General features: G+C 42.6%; 1 protein-coding gene, 1 long non-coding RNA gene and 1 pseudogene across 2 annotated transcripts; 1 reads left to right on the top strand and 2 right to left on the bottom strand.

Moving 5' to 3' along the window:
* The first annotated feature begins 154 nt into the window (after nt 1–154).
* On the top strand, nt 155–6,130 carry LOC136543452 (uncharacterized; annotated as a pseudogene).
* Nucleotides 6,131–11,376: 5,246 nt separating this feature from the next.
* On the bottom strand, nt 11,377–22,238 carry LOC136545379 (uncharacterized). Its single transcript, XR_010781009.1, has 3 exons — nt 22,039–22,238; nt 11,608–11,759; nt 11,377–11,518 (listed from the first exon to the last, which is right to left on the bottom strand). It is a non-coding gene; the product is annotated as an uncharacterized lncRNA (long non-coding RNA).
* A 1,513-nt stretch (nt 22,239–23,751) lies between these two features.
* LOC136543454 (subtilisin-like protease SBT4.3) lies at nt 23,752–24,312 on the bottom strand. Its single transcript, XM_066535895.1, has one exon. It carries the CDS (start codon nt 24,310–24,312, stop codon nt 23,752–23,754), a length of 561 nt encoding a protein of 186 aa, XP_066391992.1.
* Between the last annotated feature and the right edge of the window lie 1,116 nt (nt 24,313–25,428).

A 25,428-nucleotide genomic window follows, 5' to 3' on the forward strand; every position in this document is an offset into this window, starting at 1 on the left:
CTGCCGAAATTCTATCTCGGATAGGAGTAGAGCATGGAAACTAACCTCATCTACGCATTCTCGGGTGGGATTAGGACCTATCTTCACCTATTAGATAGTAGGATCCTCGTGTAGATGCAATGGATTCTTATATTACTCGCGTATATGGTAAAGGATGGATGACCGTGAGTGGATGTACACTGGCCGAAGGGGTTATGGAGACTGGACTGATGAATGGATGAAGAAGACCAATGCTTTCTTGGAAGCAGCATTTCGGGAGGTTAAAGAAACGGATAAAGTTTGGTGTCCCTGCAGCGAGTGTGAGAACAGGCGTAAACAAACAAAGGTGGACATGGGTAAACATCTTGGCAAGTATGGATTTATGGCAGACTATACCTGGTGGACCCTCCATGGTGAAGGACGTAGGAGAGACGAGGTCGTGAGACAACGCATCGAGGATCTTGATGCTGATGGCGGGGTAGGAGACATGTTAGGTGACTATCATGAAGCATACTTCGGTGAAGGACGTAGGGATGAGGAGCCAGAGGCAACCGCAAAGGCGTATTACGACATGTTGTCTGCGGCACAGAAACCCCTGCACGGCCAGACAAAGGTCTCTCAACTAGATGCCATTGGACGCCTTATGGCTTTCAAGTCCCAGTGCCACTTGAGTCGAGACGCCTTCGATGCTATGCTGACAGTTTTTAGCACTTTGCTTCCGGAAGGTCACATTCTACCAAGGAACATGTACGAGTCGCGGAGACTCCTCCGTGTACTTAAGATGCCATATGAGCAGATACATGCTTGTCCAAAGGGGTGCATCTTATTTAGGAACGAACACGCGGAGGCTAAGCACTGTCCAAAGTGTAAATCCTCTAGGTTCCTTGAGGTAGACTATGGTGATGCTCTCAAGAGGCAGCTTGACATCCCCGTAAAAATCCTACGGTACCTTCCGTTCGTACCGAGGATCCAACGGCTATACATGACCGAGGAGTCCGCGAAACAGATGACATGGCACAAAAATGGACGTCGATACAATCCAGATAAGATGGTACATCCTTCCGATGGTGAATCATGGAAACATTTTGATGACATTCATCGTGAGAAAGCTCTAGAGGCCCGTAATGTCCGTGTTGCGCTGGCAACAGATGGGTTCAATCCTTATGGAATGATGGCTGCCCCATACACTTGTTGGCCTGTGTTCGTTATCCCGCTCAATCTCCCCCCCGGCGTCATCTTTCAACGGCAGAATATATTCTTGTCGTTGATAATTCCTGAACACCCGGGGAATAGTATGGGTGTGTTCATGGAGCCTGTGATTGATGAATTGCTCAATGCTTGGGACGAAGGGGTATGGACATACGACCGAGCTACAAAGAGAAGCTTCAAGATGCATGTTTGGTACCACTACTCCCTGCATGACTTCCTGGCATATGGAATATTCTGTGGCTGGTGTGTTCACGGCAAGTTCCCATGCCCAGTATGCAAGACAGTGATGACAACATTGCTCCTCCGGATGGTCATGATATCAACATGGAAGTAGACATGCATGATAGTGATGATGAGACTTATGATCCAGCTAATACCGATCATGATGATTATTTCTAAGACATATAATATTATGTTACCTTCTAATTATGTTTTGTTCATTTTGCACTATGTCTTATTTATTTTACATCTCTTTCTAATTATGTTTTATTCATTTTGTATCTCTTTGTAATTGCAGGTGATTGAACAAAGATGCCAGGCGGCAGGGGTCTCTTAAGGGGTTTAAGGAATGTAAAGTCGAAATACAAGAGGGTGGAGGAGGTAGCTCCTCCACCACCGCCAAGGAAACGCAGGGGTCGTTAGGCTCCTCCGCCACAGAGGCAGGAGGAGGAGGTGGAGGAGTCCGAGGAGGAGGAGGTGCCCGAGGAGCATGAGGAGGCGGTGGAGGACGAGGAGGAGGTGCCCGAGGAGCACGAGGAGGCGGTGGAGGACGAGGAGGAGGTGGAGGAGGAGGAGGACGACGAGGAGGACGAGGCTGAGGAGGCGGCGGGGGGGTTTCTCTTCCTGTGGTGCGGCGGCAGGGGGCTCCTCTTCCTCTGGCACGGCTAAACTCTATCAGCGAGGTCCCTCGCAACTCCCGAAGCGACCCATACCTCTTGAGAGACGCCCGATGGTTCGACCCGGTGGTTCAAAGTAAGTAACTTTACATGCTGTCACTATTTTCTCATTTGTTATGTTGAAACTAATAATTTTTCTTGATCACTTGGGCAGGGGTTTCGTGATTGTGGGTGCAGGTGGTCACGGACGCCATCCCAATGGCGTTCTTGGTCTTTTGTGCAAGACACACTTCCCTGGCTTTGTTGACTTTGCCGGAGTGCGGTAGCCGGCCTGGACGTTTGCCCACTACGCCGTCTGCGTAGATGCATATGATCGGGATGGCAGGATCTACGGCCACAAGGCAGAGCGGGTGATTATGGAGCTGTGGGTAAGTCTTCGTCTCACTACACTGCTCAATTCATCGCATTCATTGGACATTCTTCAAATAATGATAGGATACATTGCGTCTACATACAGGATTTCTTCAGATGCGAGCCGGGATGGGAGGTGGCAGCGATGGCGGCGGCTAACAAAGCTTGTCACAAACTCGTGGGTGACATGCACTACGAGGCGCGCCTCCAGGCCGTCGTGACATACAACGTGACCTTCGAGTTTAGGAAGGTCACGAAAAAAGAGGCAAGAAAGGAGACGCTTACCAAGGAACAATACATGAAGGTAAATATATAAGATTGATACTGATTTTTTCTAAGATTAAATAAGCTTAATTTCATCTACATATACTTGATGTCGTGTAGGTGGTTCCGTGGTGGTGCACTGGGCACGAAGACTGCTGGGAGGCAATGGTGGACAGGTGGTGCAGCCCTGAGTGGTGGGAGACGCACAACGCTTGCCGGGAGCGGCGTTTGATGATGCCTGGTGCACCACACCATCAAGGCAACCTTTGCCTCCCGGCCTACGCAGCTAAATGGGTACGCTGAATCCATTTCTTTATTCTAAAGATCAACTATGCAAATTTCTAATCATCCTGCTGTTTCTTTCGCAGTCGGCGTCACATGGTGGCGTGCCCGTCTCCCAGTTCGAGGCGTGGGCAATGGCCCACAAGGGCAAGGCGACGTCCGACGTCCACTACAACCCGGAGGACCCGCCCGAGGCGTATAGCAACTCGTCCATCCACACCCGCCTCACTGAGTACACAGCGATGGCAAGGGAGGTCCATGGGCCAGAGTACGATCCCACCTCCGAGGACCTTGATGGAGAAGTCGTCATGAGGTTGGGAGGAGGGAATAAGCACGGTCGGTACTGGATTGGCGACGGCGCAATCGACCCGACCCGTACTAGGTCTCTCTCCCAGATTCAAGCAAGGAGCACGAGCTCGAGCCCGGCCATACGCACACGGCCGGACTGTACACAGCACACGGTGCAGGCACTCAAGGTTATTTCTGTTTTATTCGCCATTCATTGATTTTTACATACCTTTGCTTTGCGTTGTATCATTGGGGTGAAATATTGTAGGCCGAGGTGGCGGAAGAGAGGAGGCGACGGGAGGAGGCTGAGGCGAGGGCTGAGGAGGATCGACGGAGGATGGAGCAGATGTTTCAGTATATTCAAGGTCTTGGAGCTCACTCAGGCTATGTTCCGCCACCGATGATATTCACTCCACCAAATGATCCTGCTGTCACTCCTGTGAGTTTCTCTACCTTAAATCTAAATGTGAATGTGGATATGGATATATGAATGTGAATCCAAATGATACCGGTTTTGGTGAGGGTCACTACTACACAAACTTTAATGGAGGCGGGCGTTTTTGATTTTCTGCGGCGGGCAAAGCCGTCCGCCGCGGCCTAGAGGCCACGGTAAATCGTGGCTTAACCGCGGCGGGCGGCTTTACCCGCCGCGGTTAACTGATTTACCACGGCGGGCGGTGTAATGTGCCCGCCGCGGTAAATATACTTTTATCACGGCGGTCACGTTGAACCGCCCACCGCGGTAAATTATTTTACCGCGGCGGACACGGTACACCGCCCGCCGCGGTTATGTTCGTTAGCCGTGGCGGGCATTATTATTTGCCCGCCTCGGTAAATTATTTCCTGAATTAAAAAAAATACAGCAGGCATATAATTAAATTCAAATTCAAATTCAAATTCAAATCACATCCAGATTTCACAGGCTTTACCGCGGCGGGCAACATAAATCGCCCGCCTCGGTAAATCAAGTCTTTACCGCAGCGGGCAGTTTAAAGAGCCCGCCATGGTAAACCGTATTAACCGCGGCGGGCGATTCATACCGCCCGCCGCGGTAAATAACTATTTCCTGCGGCGGGCAGGTAAGGTAGCCCGCCGCGGTAAACCAATTACCGAGTGCCCGCCGCGGTAAACCAATTACCCTGCCGTTAGAACTTTGCTGAGTGTCCATTAGAGACACTCGGCAAAGACAAGGTATGCCATGTGTTTTTTCTTGACACTCGGCAAACTAATATTTTTACCGAGTGTTTTTTGTTTACACTTGGCAAAGTAATGTTGTTGCCGAGTATTTTTAATGGCAGTCGGCAAAATAATAAATTTTTTTTCTCTCCAGCCATCCAAACTTTTTCTACTCTCCACATACAACATGTGGTACTACATGTTAAAATTTGGTATATTTCTCCATCTGTTTGCTATATTTAAGTAATTTATTGCATTTAGAGGAATTTTTTGGTTTAAGTCAAATTTGAACTGCAAGTGATACAAATAATGGAATAAATTGAGTGGAGAAATCATATTCATGTTATTGAGTCCATTTTGGGGCCTTACTCGGGAAATAAAAAGAATTTTCGAACATTTTATTCAGGAAACATGACCACGAACGTGCGGCCGAATGGTTTTTAAATTCTAAAAAAAGCAAACGAAGTCTGAAAATGATGAGATTTGTCAAGATCTCCTGTTATCATACATGGAGACTGTGAAAAAAAATTGAGGAGGTTTTGCATAATTTGTCACCTTTACAAACAGAAGCATCTCCGTAGAAGAATCGTACCGTTTAGAAGGATCCGGTAAGATTTGGAGTCAAAGTGACGGTCGAATTGGGGTTTGACTTCAAAACTTTTTGTATAGGCAATAGACAACATAGATTGGTTGACGTCAAATTTTGGTAATTTTTCAGATCCGTTTGATAATTTTAATTTATTAACTGCAATTATAGAATTTTAATTGATATATATTGAATTTGAGCTATAACTGCTTGAAGTAATGGATTAATATTCGTAGAAAAATCAAATATGCATTGCTGAGTGAATTTGACAAGGTATTTTTAAATTACATCGTAACAAATTAAGTAGAACACGCTTTGAAGAAGGAGGACGGTGGAGCATGAAATATCGATTTATTTTGCCGAGTGTTTTGTAGCCGACACTCGACGAAAAGAATAGTTGCCGAGTGTCATATAGGGGACACTTGGCAAATTCGTCGACCGGCCCCACTGCATAGTATCGGGCCGTAATGAAAATTAAAAAAAATAATGCCGAGTGCCCCAGATCTTGACACTCGGCATACTCCTTCATATGCCCCCAGCGGTTAGCACCACCGGCCCTGACCCTCGCGCACACAACACGCCGCACCGCACCGCACCTCACGCCGCCAACCCCCACCCCACCGCGCCTCGCCGCGCCCGGCCCTTCACACACACGCCGCACCGCACGCCGCCTCCCCGCCCCACCCCGCCACCAGCGCGGCATCGCTGCCCCGCCCCCAGCGCCGCCCGCCCTCGGTGCCCCGCCCCTCCCCCGGCGCGTCCCGCATCCGGCGCCCCACCCCGCCACCGGCGCCGCCCGCCCCGGTAAGATTTTCTAAATGCTCCATATAATTGTAGGCACCCAAGGATTTAACAATATTTAGCCTAGCTTTGGATTGATAACTGCATTCCTTCGCTTCCATAACTATTTGGAGATTAGGGATAGAACAGAGACGAATCTTGTGAATCTTTCTCATGTTACTATAACCAGTGGAGGATGAAGAAGCTCCACTGGTTGGTGCGGTTCCTGTTCGGGTCGGTGCCGGTCTACTTCTCGGCGCTGGCCATCCTCATCGTGCTCACCAACGCGCAGTACTTCTCGGCGCTGGCCATAGTATAGTAGCTTTCCCCTACATATTCTGTTGTGATTTTTGAGCGTGGAGGATGACATGGCAAAAGCGGAGCGGAAATGCATCTTCTCCCTTTTCTTCCTGCAGTTCAATCAATTCAAAATCAAAACTTGAGCACTCCTTTCTGGTATGGGTATTGGGTAGGAAAGCAACCAAAGCCACCAAGCATCTCATCTGACAGCGCCTGAGCCTAATCTTCCTTCGATCATCGAAATAAACCTAGTAGTATTTGAAATTGATGTACGTACTGTTTCTATTTCGCGGTGACGACTGTTCAGCCGCAGCAGCCGCTAGTTTATTCTTAGCAACTGACTTCATAAAAAAAAATGCACGCAGACGCAGGGAATCAAGCTAGCAATATTTTCTATCTAACCAACAACAAAATTATTTGGAGAATAGAAAATTACATTCTGTGGAGTGTTTGGTAACTAGAGAACGATGAAAAATTACTTTGATCAATGGTGCACATGTACGGTGTTTTCCTTTCCCATCTTTCTCATGCTGCTGGGGGTTGTCTGAATAGTTTTTTTGTTAAAAAAATTAATGTAGCTAGTTGGTGGAGATGCATGGCTGCATGCCTGATACACTAGATAGGTGATATATCCTTTCCCGGAGGCATGTGGAAGTTCAGAACACAAATGAGATGTTGGAATTACCAGTTGCTACATAAATAGCACTTTGTTTGATCAAATATAAGTCCATCTAAGTTTGTCCTGAGTCAAAACATTTTTTAGATTTGGCTCGCAATATTTATAAAATTTATTATCTTGAATGACTATTGTGGATGTGGTTGTCGGCCATCGTGCCGTTGTATTTGTTGCAGGTTTTGAAAACCTCCCCGTGCAGGGGAGGCGCAGCCGAAATTTAGATTTGACACTACTACGTTCCTTTTATTGCAGGAGAGGCTATTGCAACGTCCTTGACTCGTCACTTTGTAGGACAGCAAGGTGAGGCATACAAGACCCTTCTTTCCATATCATGTTCGTATATCACGTAACCTAGCTAGGCGCCTCCCGTTCGAAAGAGATACGGTTGGAAATATGCTGATCTTTGCATATTTATAACCATATCTGTTTCGAATTGTCCACATTTTTTGGACAGCCCGAGGATGTGTAGATGCGGTTAGTTTCCATGCTCTACTCCGATCCGTGATAGAGTTTCGGCAGCATCTCCCTGTTGTTCTCCGGATACATAATCTCCCTTCCAGGACGTGTATTTGGAGAACAGCGGGGAGGTGCTGCCGAAATTCTGTCTCGGATAGGAGTAGAGATGGAAACTAACCCCATCTATATATCCTCTGGTGGGATTAGGACCTATCTTCACCTATTAGATAGTATAGGAACGTGTAGATGCAACGTGATTTTTTATATTACTCGCTGATATGCTAGAGGATGGATGACCGTGAGTGGATGTACACATGCCGCTTTAGTCAGAGTTCGTGGACCGAAGAATGGATTGACAAGACCGATGCTTTCTTGGAACGGGCATTTGCAAGGGTTAAAGGAGCTAGTGTCACTTGGTGTCCGTGCAGCAAATGTGCAAACACACGTCGGCAAACCAAGCTGGTCATGGGTAAACATCTTTGCAAGAATGGATTTACGGCAGACTATACTAGGTGGATCTACCATGGTGAAGCCGATCGTGGGAGAGACGAGGTCGTCAGACAACACATCGAGGAATATGATGGGGATGCCGGGGTAGGAGACATATTAAATGACTATCATGAAGCACACTTCGATGAAGGACGTAGGGAGGAGGAGCCAGAGGCTACCGCAAAGGCGTATTACGATAGGTTGTCTACGGCACAGCAACCCCTTCACAGGTATTCCAAGGTTTCTTAACTAGATGCCATTGCACGCCTAATGGCCGTGAAGTCCCAGTTTAGCTTGAGTCGAGACGCCTTCGATGTTATGCTCACAGTTGTTGGCAGCCTACTCCCGGATGGTCACATCTTGCCAAAGAGCATGTATGAGGCACAGAAAACTCCTTTGTGCACTTTAGATGCCATACGAGCAGATACATGCTTGTCCGAAGGGGTGCATCTTATTTAGGAAAGAGTATGCGGAAGAAAAGTACTGTGTGAAGTGCGAATCATATAGGTTCCTAGAGGTAGACTCTGGTGATGGTCAGAAGATGTAGCTCGCAATCCCCGTGAAGATCATACGGTAGCTTCCTTTCATACCGAGGATCCAACAGCTTTACATGACTCAGGAATCCGCGAAACAGATGACATGGCACAAAAACGGACATCGATACAATCCTGAGAAGATGGTACACCCATCCGATGGTGAAGCCTGGACAAGGTTTGATGAGATTCATCGTGAGAAAGCTCTAGAGGCTCGTAATGTACGTGTTGCGCTGGCAACAGATGGGTTCAATCCTTATGGAATGGAGACTGCCCCGTACACCTATTGGCCCATGTTCGTTATCCCCCTCAATCTCCCCCTGGCATCCTCTTTCAACGACAGAACATATTCTTGTCGTTGATAATTCCAGAACACCCGGGGAATAATATGAGTGTGTACATGGAGCCTCTGATTGATGATTTGGTCCGTGCTTGGGAGGAAGGGGTATGGACATACGACCGAGCTACAAAGACAAACTTCAAGATGCATGTTTGGTACCAGTACTCCCTGCAAGACTTGCCGACATATGGGATTTTCTACTGCTGGTGTGTTCACGGGAGGTTCCCATGCCTGGTATGCAAGGCTTCTCTGATGTTCATTTGGTTGACGAAGGGTGGCAAGTATTCTTCGTTCGACAAACATCGACAATTCCTCCCTCCTGACCATCCATTCAGACTAGACATCAAGAACTTTATGAAAGATGTCGTAGTTAAAGACCCTGCACCGCAGATGATGACAGGAGCTGCGGTTCGTGCTCAGTTAGACGTTCTCGAGGTCAATAAACAAGAAGGTGGTTTTGTGGGATATGGCGATCAATATGCCTGGACTCAGAAGTCTTGCTTGTGGAACCTCCCCTCACTACGCCAGATTTGCACATCAGTGCCGGCCTCATCACTGCTGGATTTGTGAGAACCGGTAGTGATGTACCTTCACTGCTGGTTATGAACTTGAAAATGAAAAAATGATTGGGGCTGGGCTAAAACTGGCAGTGAAGGACCACATCACTGCCGGTTTGTGGCTTGAACCGGTAGTGTTTTGGCGGCCACTTATCACTGCCGGTTTAAGCCAAGAGCCGACAGTGATTGGGCTCTATCACTGTCAGTTCTAGCCAAGAACCAATGGTGATAAGCCTACAACACAAAAAGGCTGCAACCGTCCTCTCCTTCCTCCTCTCTTCCATCCCGAGAACAGAGGCGCGTGTTTAGACCCTTTCCTCCATTGTTGTGGCTGCTCTTCACCATGAAGCTAGTGCTTGGATTTTGAAGAATGGCTTGATCTTTTTGCTTTAAGGTTAGTAACAAACATCCACTCCTTTGACTTTGTTGCTTAATTAGCTTCGTTTTGATGGCTACATTGCTTGATTCTCATTCTAGTTCTTTCTCCATTCTAGAGAGCACTTTTCTAATTGGACATTTGTGCAAGGCTCAAATTGTGGTGAATCCATCATCCAAAAGGTTGGTGTCTATGAACACATTAAATTCCTAGCTAATTATTCCATGGTGGCCAAGATCATCATTGTTAGTATGTGATGCTATACTTAGTTCTTAGAATTAGAGTAGAATAATTGTTCTTTAATATTGTGCAATAATTGTTTTTTACTATTATTTTCAATTTACAGGGTCGGGGCTACTGGTTAGTTTATCAATATTTATACTAGGCCTTTGAGGATTAACTTGGAGGCTTCTTTTCTTAAAAAACTAAATAATAGATCTATAGTAAGACACTTTCTCCCGCCCACCATTACTACATGGGTGTGGACCCCACACCATGCATTGAAGTTGAAGACATATGTATATAACCACTACTACAGGATGGCCTTGTTGTCCCGGGCGGTAACGGCCTTTAGTCCCGGTTACCGCGCCGGGACAACGATCTCAGGACTAAAGGTGGAACCTTCAGTCCTGGGTCTTCGAGCCGGGACTAAAGAGGGACCTTTAGTCCCGGTTGGTGTTACCAACCGGGACTAAAGGCCCTTCAGCCGAGCAAACGTGGCCGCACCCTTTAGTCCCGGTTGGTAACCCCAACCGGGACTAAAGGTTCCTTTTCTTTTTCTTTTTTTGGTTAATTTGTTTTCAGTTCAGTTACACATATTTGTTTAATATATAATATGTTTTTATGTACGTATTCTACGCTGCTAATATAAATACACGCACGCATATAATTACATCTAATTCTCATCTCGAGCATTATTATATTCGAATAAAGTATGAAACTATATATATTATAGATATATATGTATATATACAACACTTTCATAATCTTGTTCTCGAAAATAATGATATCAATAAACATTTAATTTACATCATTTATTCCTTAGGATCAAAGTAGAACTCGCCGTTGGGATTTAGCACTTTTTTCTAGAAGAAATCTTGCTATTGACTCTTGAACTGCTTTCAGATGATCTTTTTGCATGACCCTTTGTTTCAACCATTCAGTCTTGCATTTGAAATAAAAGGAAAAGTATTAATACATATATATATATATTCATTTAAAAATAAATAAAAAATTGATATATACGTACTCTGAGGACATCTTCAGGAGTTCTTCTTATGTGTGCAGTGATAAATTCACAAACGTAGTATCCACACAAGTTATTACCTGGTTGCTGCCGCAAACACCACTGTACGAGAAGAAGATTATTCTCATCATCTCACACGTAAATTGAAGTACGATATAGTAATTAAACACGTGGGGAAGTATATATAGTACAACTTACTGGTATTTCAACTACATTAAGTGGTGCCTTGCAATCCTTGCGGTGTTGCCGAATAAACTCTTTCCAAACCCTGTGCGACCAATAATGTACGATCGTTAATAAATTATGGCAAAGTCTATTCAATAATAGTTGTGCGCGAGAGATCGAAATTACCCCTGGATAATGTCTATCATATCTTGGTATAGTGCCCGCTCTTTTCTCAACGAGTCCAAGATTACTAACCGACTTGAGTTTAACTCAATGACAATGAGTATCCAGTGAAACCTGCATTGGTTTATACACACACGTACATGCATATAAGTTGTATTGATATTACATAAAATGTGTAGACTACATTATTATTAACACTTACTCAAAGTTGTACGGGAAAAGTATTGTTGTCTTGTCAGTGCTGCTTCACGAAGAACCTCATGATATTCTTCTATGCTTCAGATACCCACTGCTCCTTGGCAATAATATCGGTTTTGAATACGATATAAGGATCAATGAAGCCAACACTGGTGTCTTGTATTCTTTGGAGCTCTGACATCTGGAATCTATATATAAATATAAGTTACATGTGAGGATAATTATATACACGTACGCATGGAAGTGAGTTTATTAAATAAAAGTACGAATCACTTACAAACAAAAGGAGCTAATGATTGATTTGTCCAGAGCGTCCATGTGGTATAGTTGATGCAATTCTTCGAAACTAATATGTAAGATGTCATCGCCACGGAAGTAATGATGGTCTCTAAATCTGACAAAGATCCACTCCTCACCCCTGCCACACGCCTGCATGTACCACTTGTTGAGCAAGTACATTTGCGTACCCAATTCATTCAGAGCCACAGGGTTGTACAGACTTTTGCCAAATTTATAAGTCTTCCAGGTATCAACTTCCAGGTTCTGGATTGGAGCTTTGCCCATCAATTGATCCAAGGTTAAACCAGTTAGTTCAAAAAAAGCATTAAGGTCTTGAACCGACACTTCTCCAGAGTTGTCTGGTCGATAGACTTCTATGTTCGAACCATATTCATTAGTAACAACAAGATTTTGCATTGGTTTCTTCTATTGTCCGAGCTGTGGGACATCCTTCCCTGATGCTCTTTTCCTTTTCTTATCTGCATCATGTGACTTCATGAGGGAGCGGTCATAGTCTGATAGTGGTGGAGGCTTACGAACTTTAAGCATCTTTTTCTTGTGAGCTTCGACCTTCTGCCTCAGCAGATCTCGTGGTATGTAAAAGTACGGCTTCTCCTTAAGCTTCGCTTGTCTCTGCTTTTGGATATCTATAAAAAATCTTTCACTTTTTTGTCTTCTTCAGCTGCTATTTGCTCATCAGTCTTTTCAGGAAGTATTTCTTGAGAAATAACTCTTTTTTTCGGGGTCTTCTTTGCCACCGGGACCTTAGACGTCTCTGTAGTGCGTCGCTGTGGAGGGGGTGGGGTGGGGGTGGTGTTGGAGACCGGCGTGGAGGCGATGAGGCCGGTGTTGGAGACCGGCGTGGAGGTGTTGGAGATCGTTGTGGAGGCGGTCGGGCCGGTGTAGGAGTTGGAGATCATTGTGGAGGAGATGGGGCCGGTGTAGGAGTTGGAGATCGCCGTGGGGATGAAGTCGTCTCGCCCCCCGCGACACTATGATGAGATGGGAAATGAATGATTGGGCAAGGCTGGGGGAGACCCTGCTACAAAAACAAGTTGTGAGTCAATTATTTTTGAAGCCAATATAAAATTAATGGAAAATAATATTTCATTCACTTTCATTCGTACCTAGGGTGAGGTAGGGGAAGCGGTGGCGTCCCAGGAATGATGATGAAGCATTTGCGCCATTGAATAAATGTCTTCTCTGCTTCTCCTAGTGTCTTCTCCCCGTCACCGCCTTCAATGTCAAGAGGAACATTGCTGTAACCTTTGAGCACTCTATCGACCGAGATGCTAGCATATCCAGGTTGAATAACTGACCCATGGATTCTTGGTGTCTTTGTTCGGTCTATTGGAGATACAACCCCGACAGCCACCATGATTGATGCATTATTACCATCTAGAATGTGCAGCTCACATGTTGTTAGAGGCTCGGTAATGTCATCAATAGGGAAGCGCAGCCCAGCATCATCTTGAATAACTGGCAGCTCCGTGGAAGCACAACTGCTTTTCATCTGACCAACGGGGCTAATGGTGACTCCCGACGTTGATTGTGATTGCATTTGACTCATTGCTAGCTGCACTTGCCTCTTGATCTCCTCCTGCATTCTTGCCTTAAGAGATTTTTCTCATTCACGTGATTCAAGCAATGCTTGTCGTGACTCATTAACAAATTGCTCCAATACACGAATTCGGTTTGCCTCCTCATCCTTCTTTCTCTGGTGGCTTCTGTAGGTATCATTGTCTGCTGGGAATGCTTGCAGCCATGGAACCACCCCATAGCCTCTTGTTCGACCACCGTGTTCGGGATTCTCTAGGGCATATGTCAATTCATCCTTCTCTCTGTTGGGCTTGAAAACACCACTATCAGCTTCTTCCCTAGCACAAGCTAGTCTCTGTGTTGCTCTCTCAATTTTTGGCCGAAAATTAGCTTGCCAGTGTCTGGGTCTAGGCTTCCCCCATGAGCGTAGAACCAATTCTTCGCGCGTTGAGGCCAGTTCTTCTATATTGTTTCAGGTATGATTCCCTTGGCAGTAATCTCTGCTTCTAGGTTCTGCCACTTGGGAATAGCACTCCTATAACCACCTGATCCCATGCGATGATGGTATTGCTTCTGTCGGGCATTCTGCCGATTCCTCATCACACGTTCCTCACTCTCTTGAGATGTCTTGTATTGTACGAAGTCATCCCAATGGGACTCCAACTTGACAAACGCCTTAGCATTGAAATCCGGCGTTTCATTCTTCAAGATAAACTTTTTATACAATGTCTTCTTCCAACTCTGGAACAATGTTGCCATCTTCTTCATTGTCCAATCCCTCACTAGTTCCTTCAAAGCATCATCTGCTTGTAATGTGAAATGCTAAGTGATATCTCTCCAAGCTAGGTTCTTGTCACGATCAGATACAAAACTAACATTAGGAGCGGATATCTTCTGCTTCCATTCACGAGCACTAACTGGGATCCTATCCCTTACAATGAACCCACATTGATTGACATATGTCTGAGCATGTGGTCCCAATGGTTTGCCGGTGTCGGTGTCGAATTCTGATATTATGAAACGGCCCTCTAATGGCTTTTTTGGCCCTTGAACTTTCCTACTCTTGCCGGTGGTTGATGTAGATCCAGAGACCGGCTACATGAGTAGAAACACAACGATTAACAACAAATATACGTACGCATGCATCTATAAGAGATGATAGATAATCGAATATACCTCGCTAGTATTTTCTCGCGCGACAATTTGTTGATCTTCAACCACTAGGATATTCAGGATATCCTCATAATCAACAAAGTACTGACTCGTGTCATCTACATCCACATTGGTGATGGCGTTGATAATATCCGCCATTATGTCATCATTCAAGTTATCATCCAGAGCAGCCATTTGTATCTTCAAGATAACACATAGATAGAATTACTATGGCACATAACATAAGTACATGTGATAACACATATAGAATTACTAAATCCAGTTAAATATAATAACACATAATATTTCATAAGGATAAACAATAATAAGGTATAGGCTTTGGAATTGAATAAAAAACACTTTCGATCCAAAAACATGGAAATAAGTACATGTATATATACACATAGAATGATACAATTTTTCTCTCTCTCTCAACACATAGAAATAAGTACATATGTATATATCTCTAGATATGCATGTGATAACACATAGAATGTCTCTCTAGATACAATTTTCTCTCTCTCTCAACACATGGAAATAAGTACATATGTATACATATAGAATCTCTCTCTAGATATGCATGTGATATAGATAGAATTACTAATAAAATATCCAAGTGATATATAGATAGAATTACTAAAATAAAATATGCATGTGATATAGAGATAGAATTACTAATAAAATATGCATGTGTCAATTACTAAAACAAAATTAAATCTAACACATATATAGAGAGATGGAATAATAATTACTAAATATATCAAAAGCTATAATAAAAAACTATCTAAAAAAACTATCTAAATAAAGTACTAATTAAATTTTAATACATTTAAATCTAATTAACATATATCAAAAACTATCTAAAAAACTAACTAAAAACTAAGAATAAACTACTAATTAAATTTTAATACATTTTAATCTAACATATATATCAAAAACTATCTAAAAAACTATCTATATAAACTATCTAAAAAACTAGCTGGGGCGGATGGCGGGCCGGGCAGGGCATGCTGGCCGGCCACGGGGCCAAGCTGAGCACCTCGCGCGAGGCGTACGACTCGGAGACGGCGAGATCGCGCGGCCGAGCGAGACGACGACGGCACGACGCGGCAGACGAGAGCTCGACGGCCGCCGGGCGGGGCTCGACGACGAGGCTGGGCGGGAAGCGATGCGGGCGGATTGGCGCGGCCGGGCGGGGGTAGACGACGACGGCGGCACGGCAGAGACGAGCTCGACACGGCCGGGCGCGGCAGAGACGAGATCGACGTGTAGATCGAAAAGTAGAAGATGAACAGGCAGGAACCGTTCGATATATATAGGCCAGGACCCTTTAGTCCTGGCTGGTAACACCAACCGGGACTAAAGCTCCTTGGTTGGTGTTACCAGCTGGGACTAAAAGTATTTTTGTGCGGGCAACTCCGCCCACCCTTTAGTCCCGGTTCCTGGGCTGGGCCGGGACTGAAGGCCTGAAAATTTTGGCAGCCCGCCAGAGTAACTGGAAAGGCCTAGGATTCTGATTTTGTTCTCCTTGTTTAATACTAGGTTAATCAATTAATTCTATAGCAACTTCAATACTTTGCAATATTTATTTTAAAAAATACTATTGATTAACTAATTATTTATTGTAAATAGGAAAATTTTGTAACCTAAAGTTTTTAATTTCTTTTATGAATATAGAAAATAAATGTTACTAATACTAAGTATTTTGTTAATGCAAAAATATTTTTGTAACTTAAAAATAATAAAACTAATATTATTCGATTGGAAATTTATTATCACATTATTGTAACGTCAATGTTTCAATTTTTTCTCGGTTTTTGACACAAATGACAGGAAATTTTTGTTTAACCTATAAAAATAAAAAAATATAGTATTTTTGTTCTACAATTTTTTCAAATAAAAAATGGCTTATATAAGGATTGTAGATCTTGATGAGCTGAACAAACTTGGTATTCAAAACTTTTCAATTTGAGACAATCTAGGGTTCCAAAAACTAGTTTGTAGGCGTCAAAATTTAAAAATCACAAATTTGAACCGTCTAAACTTTCTTAAATGGAAAGTTGACCAAAACAATAATTGTATATCTTGATGAGCTGAACAAACTTGGTATTCAAAACTTTTCAATTTGAGACAATCTAGGGTTCCAAAAACTAGTTTATAGGTGTCGAAATTTAAAAATCACAAATTTGAACCGTCCAAACTATCTCAAATGGAAAGTTGACCAAAACAACAATTATAGATCTTGATGAGTTTAACAAACTTGGTATTCAACACTTTTCAATTTGCAGTCATTTAGAGTTCATAATACTAGAGTCAAAGTGTTGTTTTTTCATTTGACCAAATTTGACTTGGTCAAACTTGCTCAAATGAGACACTAAATGACCTCAGATGAAAAAACTCTGAATACCAAGTTTGATCATCTCAGCAAGATCTACAATTGTTACATAGCTCATTTTCTCATTTGAGAAAATTTTATCAAACACTAGTCATAAATTCTTGAATCTTATATAGACTTTCTAAAACTATGTCACATACTTGTGAAATTTGAACTACATTTTGTTCAAACTTTTTGAAATGAAAAATGGCCTATATAAGGATTGTATATCTTGATGAGCTGAACAAACTTGGTATTCAAAACTTTTCAATTTGAGACAATCTAGGGTTCCAAAAACTAGTTTGTAGGCGTCGAAATTTAAAAATCACAAATTTGAACCATCTAAACTTTCTCAAATGGAAAGTTGACCAAAACAATAATTGTATATCTTAATGAGATGAACAAACTTGGTATTCAAAACTTTTCAATTTGAGACAATCTAGGGTTCCGAAAACTAGTTTGTAGGCATCGAAATTTAAAAATCACAAATTTGAACCATCCAAACTATCTCAAATGGAAAGTTGACCAAAACAACAATTGTAGATCTTGATGAGTTTAACAAACTTGGTATTCAAAACTTTTCAATTTGAAGTCATTTAGAGTTCATAATACTAGAGTCAAAGTGTTGTTTTTTCATTTGACCAAATTTGACTTGGTCAAACTTGCTCAAATGAGACACTAAATGACCTCAGATGAAAAAACTCTGAATACCAAGTTTGATCATCTCAGCAAGATCTACAATTGTTACATAGCTTATTTTCCCATTTGAGAAAGTTTTATCAAACACTAGTCACAAATTCTTGAATCTCATATAGACTTTCTAAAACTATGTCACACACTTGTGAAATTTGAATCATGTGGGCACAACAGTGAATTTCTTCTTGACGTATGACCCTTGATTATGATCTTGTCATAACCATAGAGTATCTTCATCATTTAACATGATGCTTGGATCTTTCTTCACTATGAAGGGTGGAATTCGAACATTTCTTTCATAATCTTCTGACATGTCTGACTTGTCTTTAATTCCCACTATATTTATTTTCCCAGAAAGAACTATGTGGTGCTTTGGCTCATTGATCATTGAGTTGATGTCTTCGTTTTTTCCTCTCTTTGATTTTGTAGACATGTCTTTCACATAGAACACCTGACTCACATCGGCAGCAAGGACGAATGGTTCGTCTTTGTACCCAATATTGTTGAGGTCCACTGTTGTCATTCCATACTCTTTGTCGACTGTTACCCCTCCTCCGGTCAGCTTCACCCATTGGCACTGGAACAAAGGGACTTTAAAATTAGGTGCGTAGTCTAGTTCCCATATCTCTTCTATGCGGCCATAATATGTTTGTATATTTCCATTTGGATCTGTGCCATCTATGCGAACACCACTATTTTGATTGGTGCTCCTTTTATCTTGGGAAACTATGCAAAATGTATTCCCATTTATCTCATACCCTTGGTATGTGATGATATGCCACGATGGTTGCCTAGCCAACAAATATAGTTGCTCATCAATATTATCATCGCCTTGACATTCTTTTCGTAACCAACCACTAAAACTTTCCATGTACTGACGCCTAATCCAAGCTTCAGTCTTCCCTGGAAACTTGGATCATAAGAACTCCTTATGTATCTTGATGTACGGATGCACCAATGACGAGTTCTGAAGAACTGTGTAGTGTGCTTTATTGAAATAATCGTCTTCCATGCCAATATATGTTTTCTTCCCTAAAGTTCCTTTACCACTGAGTCTCCCCTCGTGTCATGATTCGGGAACGCCAATCGGGGCAAGGTCAGGAATAAAGTCAATACAGAACTCAATGACCTCCTCTGTTCCATAGCCCTGGGCGATGCTTCCTTTAGGCTTAGAACGGACTTTCACATATTTCTTCAAGACTCCCATAAACCTCTCGAAGGGAAATATGTTATGTAAGAACACAGGTCCAAGAATACTAATCTCCTTCACCAAATGAACTAGGAGGTGTGTCATGATATTAAAGAAGGATGGAGGGAACACCAACTCAAAGCTGACAAGACATTGAACCACAACATTCTGTAGAGTAACTAGTTCCACTGGATTGATTGCCTTCTGAGAAATTGCATTGAGGAATGCATATAGCTTCACGGTGGCTAGACGTACATGTGGAGGTAGAATTCCTCTTAAAGCAACTGGAAGCAATTGCGTCATAAGCACATGGCAGTCGTGGGACTTTAAGTTTAGGAATTTCTTCTCTGGCACATTTATTATACCCTTTATATTAGAGGAGAATCTCGATGGGACCTTGATGCTGCTTAGACATTCGAACATGTTGTCCCTCTCTTCTTTGCTAAGCGTGTAGCTAGCAGGACTTAAGTAATGACGTCCATCATCTATCTTCTCTGGATGAAGGTTGTCTTGTTCTTTCATGCCCTGCAAGTCCTGGCGTGCTTCAAGTGAATCCTTTGGCTTCTCGTACACACCCATAAATCCTAACAGGTTCACATAAAGATTCTTTGTCAGGTGCATCACGTCGATTGCATTGCGGACCTCTAGGACTTGCCAATAGGGTAGCTCCCAAAAGATGGACTTCTTCTTCCACATGGGTGCGTGTCTCTTAGCATCTTTGGGAACAGATTCGCTGCCTTGTCCCTTTCCAAATACTACTTTCACATCCTTGACCATTGCGAGTACATCTTCCCCGGTTCGGTTATGAGGCTTCTTCTAGTGGTCTGGCTTACCTTTAAAATGCTTCCCTTTCTTTCTTACTTGGTGATTCATAGGAAGGAATCGACGATGGCCAAGGTACACGACCTTTCGACATCTTTTCAAATATATACTGTCAAGGTCATCAAAACAATGTGTGCATGCATTATATCCTTTGTTTGTCTGACCTGAAAGATTACTTAAAGCAGGCCAATCATTGATTGTTACGAACAACATTGCTCGTAGGTCAAAGTGTTCTTGTTTGTACTCATCCCAGACACGTACACCTGGTTTGTTCCATAAAACTAGAAGTTCTTCAACTAATGGCTTCAGATAGACATTAATGTCGTTGCCAGGTTGCCTCGGACCTTGGATGAGGATCGGCATCATAATGAACTTCCGCTTCATGCATAACCATGGAGGAAGGTTATAGATACATAGAGTAACTGGCCAAGTGCTATGACTAGTGCTCTGCTCCCCAAAAGGATTCATACCATCTGTACTTAAGGCGAACCTTAAGTTTCTAGCCTCATTTGCAAACTCTGGAAATTTCCTGTCTATCGCTCTCCACTGGAACCCATCAGCTGGGTGTCTCAGCATATTGTCTACCTTACGGTCTTCTTTATGCCACCGCAACAACTTTGCATGGTCTTTATTTCTGAACAAACGTTTTAAGCGTGGTATTATTGGAGCATACCACATAACCTTGGCAGGGATTTTCTTTCTAGGACGTTGTTCACCCTCGATGTCACTAGGATCATCACGACTGATCTTATACCGCGATGCTTTACATACCGAGCATTCATCCAAATTCTCGTATTCATTGCCATGGTAGAGGATGCAGTCATTAGGACATGCATGTATCTTCTGGATTTTTAATCCCAAAGGGCAGACAATCTTTTTTGCTTCGTACGTAGTGGTGGGCAATTCATTTGGCTTCGGAAGCATCTTCTTTATGAGGTTCAATAAATTCCCAAATGCCTTGTCGGATACACCATTTTTTGCCTTCCACTGTAGCAATTCCAGTGTTGTACCTAGCTTTTTTTGCTCCTCTTTGGCCGTCGGGTATAGCAACTTCCTATGATCCTCAAGCATGCGCTCGAACTTGACTTTCTCTTTTTCAATTTCGCATTCTTGTTGTGCATCACGAATGGCATCGCCAAGAGCATCACCGAGATCATCTTCTGCCGCTACCTCTTCTTCATCTCCCCCATTGTAGTATCATCAAAGGCACCATACTAAGCAATAATGTCATCAATATCTAAATCTTCTCCTTCACCTTCTTCCATCATGACCCCGCTTTCTCTATGCTTAGTCCAACATATATAGTCTGACATGAAACCTGACTTAAGCAAATGTGAATGAAGACTCATTGAGCTTGAATATTCCTTTAAATTCTTACATAGGGCACATGGACAGCACATGAAACCATCCCGCTTATTTGCCTCGGCCACACCTAAGAAATAGTGCATTCCCTCAATAAAGTCTTGGGAGCGGCGATCGGCATTGTACATCCAATGGCGTGACATAATCTGCATTATACGACAAATTATGAAAACCTTGAACATAATTAAGTATTTTATTACACAACATAGATGACACACACACGGTTGATTAATTAACTAAGCCTGGCTACAACGTAAGCAATCCCAACTATCACTAAACAAACTAAAACTACAATGCACTTCAGTAACATAATTATTTTGTGACCGTACGCAACTAAAACAGATAAATCATTCGTCTGTTGAATATCAATAAGCTTCTCCTGTTGGCTCACTGCCTCATCATCAGCAGCCGCTACCTCAAGCGCACCCGAATTCTGCACGTATGTAGCATAATCTTTCTCCCAGTACCAACCATCGCATCCATTGTCCTCCCACTGAAATTAAAGCCAAAAAATATTTAGTCAAAAATATTCAAGAAAAGCAGGTCAATTAGCCATAATAATCAAATGCGTAAGAAACTCACATCACGATCCGGGCACTTGTAGAAAGCACGACCCTTGTTGGGTCCCTGTCTCTTGACTCGGTACTCCATCACAATCTTCTGCTTACACTTACCGCAGATAATGAGAGGGAGTTCTGGCCTCAGTCGTTTCGCAACCGAACGAGAGGCCAAGGATCCGGTACCAGTTGTCATCTACTTTCTATACTTATTTTTGCAAACTAGTGTAAATTTCACATTTTCTAAAATAATATATTTAAACAAAACTAAAATTATTTATTTATCTAACTAAACCATAAAATATGTACTATGTATAATAGTAAAATACCAAACTATCAAGTGATTTTACTATTGTAAATCATCATGTGATTTTGAGCTAAAAATGACATAGAAATCATAATCAAATCCACCGTATCAAGTTACTTTCTATACTTATTTTTGCAAACTATTGTAAATTTCTCATTTCTAAAGTAATATATTAAAAAAAATAAAAAATATTTATTTATCTAACTAAACCATGAAATGTACTACATATACTAGCAATACTAAACTATCAAGTGATTTTGATGAACTAATTTAACTTTTATTTATCCAAACATATATGCAAATCATCATGTGATTTTGAGCTAAAAATGACATAAAATCATAATACAGTCCAACATATAAAGTTACACATGCATCTACATCGCAAAATGAGATAAGCTACTGATAAAACATAAGACGATTAAGTTTGTTACCTCCAAAATCGAAGAGCAACACCAATGGAGGGGGAGAGAGCAAAACAATAGCAAGCTGAAGAACAGAGGCAGTGAGTTGGAATGGAATGGCTCGGGCTCGGGGAGGAAGAAATGAGCTGGTCTATAGGCCGGGATAATTAGTCCCGGTTAGGGGGCCAAACCGGGACTAAAGATTAATCTTTATTCCCGGGACATCACCCAAACCGGGACTAAAAGCTTTAGTCCCGGCTGGTATTACCAACCGGGACTAAATGTTTACCTTTAGTCCCGGTTGGTAATACCAGCCGGGACTAAAGATCCCTGCCCCGCGGACGACCGTTGGGCAGGAACCTTACCAACCGGGACTAAAGGAACCTTTAGTCCCGAGGGCAAAGAATGTCGAGGCTAATGCCAAATTGGGACATCGTTTTAAAGTCTGTTCTGGTAGTGAACTGACGCATGTTGCCACCAAAGAATCCCCACACATAGACCTTTCTCCTAGTGTATAGGGAGTGCACGGTCTTACTCCCTCCATTCTAAAATAGAATGAACCTTTAGTTGCTAAGTCAATCCATTCTATGTTTGACTGAATTTGTAAAAAGGAATAATAACATTTATAATACCAATGAGCTTCATTAGGTATATTATGAAATGTATTTTCATAATTTTCCATTTTTTTGTGGTAGATGTTACTACTCTTCTCTAAAACCTTAGTTAAACTTAGAAAAGGTTTGACTTGCGATATTTAAAAGTCCTTTGTATTTGAGGACCGTGAGATCGAGAGTCTCGTAAAATTTGGTGGTTGATATATTTTAGATGCCTAAAATTTAAGGATATTTCAGGTGACTGGTGAGCGGTTGCAACATAAAAACCCCATATCTAAAGCATCAAGAAACATCTGCAACATTAATGTGGGAGCTGAATATGCATCATGTTACACATTTTTCTGCAACATCGAAGGGCAATATCTACTACATTAATATGGGAGTTCCATATGTTTATGCTCGATCTTTTTGCCTACAACATCCAAAAGAAATATGTACAACATCGGACAACAACATATGCAACACAAAAGAAAAGTATCTTGCACATTGAATATGTTACCTGAAACAATCATATAGTAAGTTATAGGTGTGTAAAATTTACGCACCTGACATATAGTAAAAGAGAATTTCAAAGTTATAGGTGTGTAAAATTTAATATTTTTTGCTAGACTGGTTGTGAGTTGTGACATAAAAAATAAACATTGGAAACACTAAAGAACAATGCAACATCAACCGGGCTGCAATATGATGTTTCAAGCTCTATTCATGATTTTATCGCAAAAAAAAGTTCTATTCATGATTCTTGCTGAAGGACAAATCTGTATTATCAGAGAACAATGTTTACAACTAGAGGTTGCGTTCAAAAAAAGAGAGAAAGTTTAGCAAAGCATCATGCGAAGTTTAGATATGTAATTCTTATATTAATTGAGCAATGAGAAAAATATAATCCTCATATGCCAACTTATCCAGAAAGTTGAATAGTTCACTTTCTCAACGAGAAGAACATCAAATTTATCACAGGTGTGCATCTTTTGATGACGCTTTCACATGATTTTTTCACTGCTTACTCATGAACAGCAGGAATTTGTAATCAAATTCCATGAAACAAGTAGAATTTATTCTCTTAAACCCTTAGACATCTCTGCCATTTGTTGGACGACTCTTTCACTGTCTAAACCTGTCATCTTCATCAATCATCAGAGTCTGTGTACACCACCACTGGGCTCCTCACTTGGTACTCATTGTTAGACCACACGACGGCTGCCGAGATGACCTGGCCAGCCGCGGGCACCACGCCGGACACCGTCACAGTAAACGAGGCCTTCGGCGTCTGCGTGTTGAACTCCAGCCTGCTCGGCGCCACGGCAACTGCGAGGTTATCCGCTGGATCGGTAAAAATTACCTTCATGTCATACACGGCGGCCACACCTGAAGCTCCGACGTTAGTGATGGTCCGTGGGACGACCAAGGTGAAGTTCTTCCAAGGATCCACTCGTGCAGCCATGCTCGGATAGTTGAGATCACCGGCGGAGGCGGCCGCTGTCGATGTGGAGCCATTGGAGCAGGCTGTGGTGTTGGAGCCGATGATGAGCGCGAGCTGCGTGGCGTTGTACCCCTGCGTGCACAGCATGGCGATGTAGTCGCCTTCTGACACGTCGTACATGAGCCCGGGGTCACGTGCCTTGGTTGGGTTGAGCTGCCTGGCACCGTACTTGAGGTCGTTTGTTCCGGCATTGCCCGGCGTGTTCATCGGAGTGGCTGTAGTGATGAGAGCCGAAATGATCATCGCCGTAGACCAGTCGCGGTGGACGGACTTGACATAGGCTGCGGCACCGCGTGCTTGTGGGCACGACATGGATGTCACTACTACAAAAACGATTTGTAGCAACGCCTTCCTTTCTTTGTAGGGGCGGCTCTATATTGAGCCGCCTCTACAAATAGTTGCCAAATGAACCGCCCTTCCAAATGGATTTGTAGGGGCGGCCGGTGTTATCAGCCGCCCCTACAAATGGTCCGATTTGTAGGGGCGGTTCTATATCCAGCCGCCCCTACAAATTGGATTTGTAGGGGCGGCTCAATATAGAAGTGCTTCTACAAATAGACGCCGAGTATTAAAAATTAAGCACTAAAATTCAAATTTTGTAAATGACCTCGGATGGAGAAACAACTAAAATGAAAGTTGTAGATCTCGAAAAGTTATGAAACTTTGTAGTTGACAACTTTTTGATTTGAAATCATCTTGTCAAGGAAAACTACGTTTGAATTTCTAAAAATTTAAAATTTGAATTTTTTAAACGACCTCGGATGGACAAACAGTAAAAATGAAAGTTGTAGATCTTGAAAAGTTATGAAACTTTGTAGTTGATAACTTTCTCATTTAAAATCATCTTATCATGGAAAACTACGTTCGAATTTCTTAAATTTGAAATTCAAATTTTATAAGTGACCTCGGATGGAGAAACTACCAAAATGAAAGTTGTAGATCTCGAAAAGTTATAAAACTTTGTTGTTGACAACTTTTTGATTGAAATTAGTTTAGGGCCTCAAATAATCAATTTATGCTCAGTTTTGTATAATACGTGGGGAACCAAAATGAAATGTAGACACAAGTGATCGTGAGGTGCAGTGGTAGAAAAGTTTAAGCGTGTGGCTGCCGGTGGAGACCTCCTCGGATTAAAAAAAATTACTATTTTTTTGCCCCTTTTTTTGTTTTTTCTGAAAATTGATTTGTAAGGGCAGCTCAATATCCAGCCGCCCCAACAAATCAGCGATTTGTAGCCACCCTTTCATAGGGGCGGCTGGCAAAACCGCCCCTACAGAGGGTTACCAGCCGCGCCTAAAAAAGGTTTTCTACGTAGTGTGTGCC

This window comes from Miscanthus floridulus, chromosome 3 (assembly GCF_019320115.1).
Source record: "Miscanthus floridulus cultivar M001 chromosome 3, ASM1932011v1, whole genome shotgun sequence".
NCBI lineage: Eukaryota > Viridiplantae > Streptophyta > Magnoliopsida > Poales > Poaceae > Miscanthus > Miscanthus floridulus.